Here is a 9,033-nt window from a genome sequence, read left to right as displayed (position 1 = left end):
AGATTTTAATTGTTACCCACACTTTATTCAAAACACTAAACACCATCCTCTCTACTTTGCACACTTCATCAATGCCAAAACCTCCTTGTGTCTAGACAGAACACACTGCTATTCAATTGGCAAAACTTCCATTTCCATGGCTGTTGTGCAATTTGGAATCAAGGCTTTAGCAATATATGGGCCACAGGTGACCTCCTGATTTGAAGAAGAATGGATGAAAACATGGAAGTTAGAGGAGACTAGAGAGGCAGAGGAGTAAGGGTAAGAGGACGAGGATGAGGACGAGGATGAGGAAGAGGAGGAAGAGGTGGAAGAGGAGGAGGAAGAGTTGGAAGAGGAGGAGGATGTTGATGAGGTCCTGTGGCCAGACAGGAACCGATGACAGGACGAAGACACATTTTGTTCTTCCTTTTTTATTTACACTTTTCTTTCTTTTTTTGTTGACTGTTGTGGTCTATTTTCTAATGTTTGTTCTGTGAAACAATTTGAAAAAAGAAAGAAACATTTGTTGTATATGCGTGTGTTATTTTATTTTTTTAGTTAAAACATTATACATTTACAATATTTTACAACAGGAGAAAGCGTACAGTAACACTGGACATGAAAAGGCATAATGCTCCGGATAAGGCCTTCATACTGGTGTTTTCCCATTTCATCGTAGTGTTTTCCATTGAGCACATCAGTGTTCTATCGATGCTGAGAATGTCTACTCATATGATGGGCTGTGTTTGTCATTTGAAAACAAAATACCCTTTTGAGGTGACATAACACTGTTTTGAAAGCAAAGTTGCAATTTGCAGGAGATATAAAGGGTTTTGCATTTTGTGAGTGGTTTTGGGATTTGTGTTTAGAGTTTTGAGAAAACGAGGCATGCTTTCAAAAAATGTGTTTAAGCAATTGAGAAAAACTGTAATATTTAAAGTATATTTTGCGATCAAGGTAATAAAGGAACATATCACTCAGGGTAACATCGTGTTTGTCACACATGTTGGACAGCAATGGAGCTCAATGGCACAGGGAAATAAGATACATCCAGCTTTGAATACAAGGACCATTCTTCTGGTGGGAATACGATCATTGTTACTTCTGCTCTTTTTTTGGAATTTGTTGACTTGAAGAAAAATGGAGAACATCAGCAGCGTTATCCATTAAACTGCACAGAGAACTGCCATTTCAGGTAATGCTGACACAGTGAAAATCATCCAAATGATCATTTTTAGCGTTTCTCTGAGACCAATGTACCAGAAAGGTTTCACTCCGTCCTTATCTTTGTTGTTATTACTTAGTTATTCTGGACTGTCCAACAGCACAGAAGAAAAAAGAAAAAAAGGGCGAACGCATCGAAACACACTTGATATTATTTGAATACTGAAGAATTTTCCACCCCCAGTGTCTTTTAAGAACCACCATCAATAACGAATGAGTGATAGTCTGGGCACTGTTTGCTCCACTTATTATCTCCAATCACAGTTAACTTTTTATGATTTCTCTGTGGCTGGCAGAGGCCGATCCACTCGCCTCTCTTGGTCTTGATTTCTATTTATTCATTCATTTATTTGAGCTTAGATCCCAAACATTGCCCTATTTTGGAGTTTACAAATATTTCTGACGATGGAAGACTAGGAGAGGAATGGCGGTTAATAGGAGACCACAGGGCTGCTTATATATTAAATGGACGGACAGTGGTGACACAGAAAACACAATCTTCTTTTCATATAAGCTTTGCATCCAAATCCAAATCGTCAAAAGAGTCGTGGGATTTAGAGTCTTAAAGCCCTCAGCAGGTTTGAGTCCCAATGAGATAACAATAGAGTTTTACTCTGTATGTGATGTGCTTGTTGACTGTTTTCTTGATGTCTTCATTGTAAAAAAATATCAGCAGAAAGTGAAATTTGATTTAAGTTCTTACCGTAAAACTGCACAAATCAATATTTCTATATGAACAATGGATCAAATTAGTAAGTGAAATGGGACAGCCTGGTCTCCTAAAAATCACCTCCCAATACAACAGAAGTGCATTGTTAATCCAGTTTTGAGCGGTTTTCTTCTGGATTACAATTTTTTTTTTAAAGTATCACAACAATGTTTCAAATCTAAATACAGAAGTTTGTGCAATCAACTGGGGAAGACAGATTTCTGTTCAGGAAATGTATGCAAATTAGCACAAACCTAATAAGATAATGCCTCATTTGCTGAGGTAATCATAACATTTCATTAAAACTTTTAACACAAGAAAATCAATCGCTTTTATGTAAATTTTGTGATGATATATATTCGTTAAAGATGCCTACATTCCCCTGGGGTGATCTGCCCTTGTCAGCAGTAACAAAGGCGCCTCAATGCTTTCTGCTGAGCTCAGCATGTGCTAAGCAGATAATAGGTTGTGGTTACAGGAGGTAAGCAAATGCCAATCAATGATCTATATATATATATATATATTCTCTTGTTGAGCACCTTGAGAATTACAGTTTTTCTCAAAACTGCACACAGAAACCTGAAAACCTCACACAAAATGCTAAACCTGACACTCCCTTTGCAAGATGACTCTTTGCCATCAAATCTCTTAACTGTTCACAAAATGGAACTCATTTGGTACACAGCCATTTTTTCAAAAGACACACATACATTCATTGAGTACACACAACTAAGCATGTGCTGCACACTACCAAGCATTTACAGCACACAGAAGGGCAAAACTGAAAACACAATCATCGAAATGGAACACACCATACGAATGACAATGACTCATTTCTCCTTTTTCATAGTCAAACTTAAAACAGCACACAAATATACAGCAAAAAAAGGTTTATTCTGGTACACAGAGACAACAGTACAGTACTGTAAACCGGCCTGCTCAACCCCCCCCCCTTCACAGAAATTCCAGTAATTAGGCATCACGCCTCCGGTTCCTGACTGGCCAGAGGGGCCTCATCTACATCGCAGGCAATGTTATCCCTGTCCAAGCAGCGTTGGAAGAATCGCCTCGAGTGATGAAGCCCTGACGGGCCTCGACAGTCACGTCGCCGCAAGCCTCCTCCATGGCCTGGAGCATTGGGACCTGGTCCTGTGGGTTCCGTTCGTATACCTTCCACCTCCAAGCTGAAAATAATTCCTCAATAGGATTCAGGAAGGGTGAATAAGGTGGAAGGTACAGAACAGAAAAATGTGGGTGATCCTGGAACCACTCGCGCACTTGAGCAGCCCGGTGGAAACTCACATTGTCCCAGATGACAACATGATCGACCCGCTGTTGGTGTCATGATAAGTCACGGATGTCGCAGAGAGAGAGGACCCAAACGCCGACATATTCTGCAAAAACCAATATTTAATTTCCAACTACTAACAGGACGACAAACACGCGGACCAAACAGTACGAACCCACACAGGGAATGAGACTAACAGGGTTTACATAAACAGGCAGGTGGAGGTGGTTGGACAACGGGGAACGAGACACAGGTGAACACACTGAGGGCGGGACCAGCAATCACACAGAAGGAAACAATCAGGACCAGGGCAGACAATCACAGGGAGACAGACGACACAAGGACTTCAAAACAAGACGAGACACAAACTCCAGATCATGACAGTTGGTCATCTATTTGGCCAGGTGGTACCAGCAGGTCATGCAGGGCATCTAGGAGGACGAGGAGACGGGCGGTGTTATCGGCCCCGAGGTGGGCATGATGGTGCAAGATCCCATGTTGATTCATCGCAGCACACATCGTGATGTTCCCACCACGCTGCCCGGGGACCTCAACAATGGCCCGCTGGCCAATGACATTTCTGCCCCTTCGCCTCCTCTTTACCAGGTTGAAACCCACCTCATCGATAACGATGTACTGGTAAAGTACATTTGCTGTGTCGTGTTCCTGGATCCGCTGACACAGAGAGCATGAGAATGCAAGTTACAGTATGGACACAGTGGGCTACAGTGAGACACTGTAGAGAAGGTACAATATTGAATGACAGGTACATGCATGTGTCAGTGCTGAATGTAGGGTACTTACAAGCACAAACTCTCACCGTAACTCCTTGATACGGTCTGTGTTCCGTTCAAATGGGACCCTGTCCACTCGTTTCATCCTCATAGTATTCCTTTGAAGGATGCGGTCTAATGTGGATCGGCTGACAGTCTGGACATTTCTAAAGGATCCTCGCTTTTAATGCTGCAGTCCTGATTGCAAATTGCTCAACAGACCTGAATGTTTAGAGATTTGACTATTTGTGTGTGGTAGGTTAATGCTTTGAGATTTTACTTGAGAAGTGTGTGCAACAATTGAACATTGTGTGTAGTGTTTTGACAACAAGGTGATGTGTAATTGACAGTGTAAACAAAAAAAATCAGAGTCTAATGCAGATAAGGCAGTGTGAAGTAGTGCCAAATTGGGTCGAACGATTGGTACATGAAGAGAAGGTTGTGCAAATTGTGCCGAATTTTAGCCTTTTGGGTGTTAACAACTGTGAAAAACTGTAAGTTAAATCCAGTGGCGGCTGGCCAATAGAGGGCCACGGGGCCCGGCACCGCCTTGAACCACAACAATTTTTATTTAACTTTGTCTAACTTTTAAATTAAGTTATCATTCTCATGTCACCATTTCAATAAAAATGTGTTGAGCTTGTATTAAACATAATATAAGAAATAATAGCGCTTAAAACAAAGCGCATATTTTGCAAGATTTATTTTTATTAGAGCAAGAAAACATGAAATAAATGATGTCAAATAAAACAGTCAAATAATATGAATAAATACATAAATACAAGTCTTTGTTTAGAGTCCTCCCTCCACTCCTCCACAGTTTTCAGAGTCTGGCCGGCATCGAGTCTTTCGGGCTGAACACACTGGCTGTAGGTTGTGGACCTCGACATGGGTGGTCCAGGAAGAGGAAGCTGACCAGCAGGAGGAGGAGGAGGGGGAAGGCCAGCAGAGGTCGGGCCGGGCTGCCCCCCATCTGGAGGAGGAGGAGGATGCGGGGAGGGGACCTCAAAGAGGAAGGGCAGAGGACAGCCCATTGGCTGGAGGGCAACAGCCGAGAGAACCTGGCCAACACACAGAATGTTTTTCGACTCCTCATCAAACAATACAACACAGTAGAGATTATAAAACACCAGAACAGCTCCATGTTGAACTCATACACTGGGTCAGGGGCCACTGGGTCAGCTCAAAGAGCTGGATCTCCATCTGAGCCCAGCGACCTGCAGACCTCTGGAGAGAGAATGTTGGATGTTCCATCTAAACATTATACTTCAAGATCATATCGAACAATAAATGATAATGCAGATCATGCGACACTTATTCATTGTTTGAGCTCTATAATAAAACAGAGGAACGGTTACTTAACAGGATTTTATTTACTCACATCAGTTTGTAATTCCAACATTAAAAACTCTCCAAGATCACTATCTATATATATATATATATCTATAAATATATATATTTTGACTGTATATTGTCACTAAATGTGACTGTGGTTGGCAGGTCTGTCTTTTAATCAGGGGGTTGGTGGTTCAATCCCTGCCCTAGTCGATGTGTCCTTGACCCTGGACTGCTCCCTAGCTGTGTCTACGGTGTATAAATGTAACAGGATTCTTAGTCGCTTTGGATAAAAGAGTCAGCTAAATGTAATATACAAATCTATTGTTTGTTGTATTTCGGAAATTATCGAATCAGAATAAAGACAATAGTTGACGTTGCTTTGCTATTTTACCGGTTAGAACTAAATCAAACTTTTATAAAGAGTAGAAAAAAATACACTTGTCAAATAATGGCACAACTAGGTCCTGAACCCCAACCATCCGCCATATTTGTGAATGACAGAGCAAAGTGGTCATCCTGTAACCACAAGGGAGCAGGTTCGAATCCCGTCCTCCACTTCATTGTGTCTTTTAGAGAGACTCTGAACCCCAAGTTGCTAAAATGCAATAAGTTATTATCTGAAACAAATACAATAGGCCGTGTTCACACTACTACGAAATCATTTAATAACACGTACCTTCCGCTAATTTTACACTGAGCACTATGACGGAGTTTTAGACGAAAATACCGAGGACGGGGGAGTTCGGAAACGCTATAAAATAATATATATATAAACATTTATTCTAAATATATATATAAATAAATATACATATAAATATATATATTGTTTTGTTGTCAAATCCCCAGGGCTGCCGACCCTTGACTTAGGTAATTATGATTTTTTTTGTGACTGGTCCCGTTAGAGATCTATGCTTGGCCATTACTGAGCCATTTGGACAGTTTATCGATCAATTACAGTACAAGGGGTCATCATCGATTGCCACACAGTCAATGTTCAGTGTCCTATACAAAAAAAAAAGGTAAACAAACACGTGATTATTGTGTGAAACAAGGAGTGTTTGTTTTCAATTCCGTGAGCGCCTCGTCACTCGCCCTCTCGCTCACTCTGCTTCTCTCTCTCTCTCATCCAGCTGAAGCGAGAGAAACAGCGAAAGGAGGAGGAGAAGGAGAAGGGAGGGGGGAGCGAGAGAAGGAAACCCGAGCGACGGAGATGGCGAGCGTCAACATGGGGCCGAGACCGCTGCCGCGTCCGCTGCTGCTGCTGCTGCTGGGGCTCGCGTGGGTCCTCATGGCCGCCCTCGCGCCCGGCGTCCGAGGTCTGAACGGCCACGAGGACCAGGACACCGAGTGCAAGATGAAGAGCGTCACCGTGTCGGCGCTGCCGTTTCTGCGGGAGAACGACCTGAGCATCATGCACAGTCCGTCGGCCTCCGAGCCCAAGCTGCTGTTCTCCGTGCGGAACGATTTCCCCGGCGACGTCCTGGTGGTGGACGACCTGGAGAACACAGAGCTCCCGTTCTTCGTCCTCGGTGAGTGCCTGAAACGCGACGCGTGTGTCCGCCGCTCATTAGCCGCCCCCCCGGTCCTCCGCTCACTCTTAATGTTTTACACCGGAGCACCTGTCTTGTTAGCTTAGGCCTGGTCCTCTTCCATGTTTCCACTGCTCCGAAAGACTCTTTTGGCTATATAACAACCATTATTGATACCTAACGCCATTACGCAGCGTGTATGTGTCATAATTACGTCAACCAACGGCTGTTAATTACTTCAGCGGCTGGTATTGATGAGCGAAGTCAACACTTAGCACCTCCAATTGCAATAATAGGCCGCATAGCATCCATATGCTAACAAAATAATATAAAACGCTATATATATATTTATTTATTCCCCCATTGTTTTATTAACCATACTCGTGTCAGACTATAGCGTCCCTTTCATGCCTTGCACGCGCCTGGCTCGGTTAGCTGAGCTTCATGTGTTGGGCAACTACTTGCTAGTGAACGCGCACGCACACTAACGGCGGGTATGCAGCCAAACTCCTGTCACGTTTGTGCAACTTTAAACGCGTCTCCATTTTTGTTTCCCCTTCTGTGCCTGTCAGTAACTTCAGTCATGGTTCACGCCGTCCTGTCCCTTTTTACTGGCTTTAATGAAACCGACATTTGACACCAAGTTGAGACGGAAGTAAGTCCACTTCCACCCGGCGGTCAGTGATGTTCGAGGAGCGGTGACTTTGACGGACAGGCAACGCAAAAGTTTGCATCGTGGACGGCCGCTGTCCGAGGTTCTGATTGGCCGCTGTCCGAGGTTCTGATTAGCCGCTGTCCGAGGTGCTGATTGGCCGCTGCTGCTGCGAGGATCTCCCCCTGCTACTCAGAGCACTGTGTGGTTCGCAATATTACACTTGAACACACACTTTTGTCAATTTTGTGTCCTTTTTTCGTCATGATTAAGTTGTAATTTAGTCTTTATTCTTATTGGCCCCAAGGCGGCAATCGACCTGCGGGTGTGTTTGCTGTTGAATAAAAGTCACTGAGCCATCTCATCTGTCACTTTTCACAACAGTAGCCTGTTTTTAAAATGCATTTTTTAACATATATTTTTTATTTTGTAATGGATGCTGCAGTTTTCTCTCTCGTGGCAGATGTGACTGAGGACGTGAGCAGCAGATCGTTACATCTATTTAAGGGAGGGTGTGACGTGCAACTGGATTTGTACTGATTACATGTCCAGCATCCTCATCCCCGAGACGGTCATGACAATCACGGAGGTTTTACTTTTTCCACAAACTCAAAACTGTAAAACTTGAAGCATTAAGAACCCAGAAGAGATCATTTCATACCTGCTGAGCTTTAAATCACCCGCATTCAGCTTTTTAAGTTTGTTGTCCAACCGGCTTAAACTATACCTGCAGTTATGCAAACTGCAACAATTAATTTTTCCTTTTGAATCATCAAATAATGGTTCAGACTCCAAAGTGTCAGAAAGTAGTGACACATTTTGTTTTAGATCCCAAGATGAGGTCTTTTAGATTGCTTATTCATCTCTGTTAATCTCATGATCAGTACCGATCAAGATTCAAAAGATTAAACATGACAGTTTACTCTTGCTATTTGACGACCGCAAATAAATAAAACATTGTGGGTCGGACAAGTAAAAAAGGACTTTGGGTAATTAGATTTCTAAAAACAATTGCCTGGACAACATCTGAAAGTGTTTGGCCTTTTTTTTGTTTCTTGACCAACCATAAACCTTTGATACCTGATCACACATTGTGTTTATGAGCCAGTCCTCAACTTGCTCTGTCAGTCTTAAAATTACAGACGTTCCACAATTTTTATCTTCATTGCCGTTATAAATTCCGATATCTAATAATTAGGGCTGTCAGCGTTAACGCGTTAATCTATGCGATTAATTTGGCCGCGTTAACGCACTAAAATATTTTAACGCAATTAACGCAACTTTGTTTACTTCCGGTGTGCCTTGAAGTTTTTACACTCCTCTGAGTGTCAAACCGCGGCAGTGCGATTAATTAGTTAAATTTTTTTAATCGATTGACAGCCCTACTAATAATATAATAATATTATTATTATTATTATTATGTAACAGCTCTATATCTGTATTGGTGTAATATGATTGCTATCATCGTTGCTATGGCCTGGCTTAGTTTTAAACCTGTTGTAAAACTCAAACGAATAAATACAGAGAATAAATTCCAT

At 42.3% G+C, this 9,033-nt stretch overlaps 1 protein-coding gene across 2 annotated transcripts in view; it reads left to right on the top strand.

Moving 5' to 3' along the window:
• Positions 1 to 6,524: 6,524 nt before the first annotated feature.
• The window catches only part of astn1 (astrotactin 1), a 462,961-nt gene continuing 460,452 nt past the window's right edge, over positions 6,525 to 9,033 (top strand). Inside the window, exon 1 of one of the 2 annotated variants that reach the window (XM_056421820.1) lies at positions 6,525 to 6,843. In XM_056421820.1, coding sequence (XP_056277795.1) covers positions 6,525 to 6,843 — 319 coding nt within the window. The remainder of the gene's footprint in view (positions 6,844 to 9,033) is intronic. The other variant, XM_056421821.1, reaches the window with a different exon arrangement.

This window comes from Pseudoliparis swirei, chromosome 8 (genome assembly GCF_029220125.1).
Source record: "Pseudoliparis swirei isolate HS2019 ecotype Mariana Trench chromosome 8, NWPU_hadal_v1, whole genome shotgun sequence".
NCBI classification, from domain to species: Eukaryota; Metazoa; Chordata; class Actinopteri; order Perciformes; family Liparidae; genus Pseudoliparis; species Pseudoliparis swirei.
This window is presented reverse-complemented; position numbering and strand designations above follow the sequence as displayed.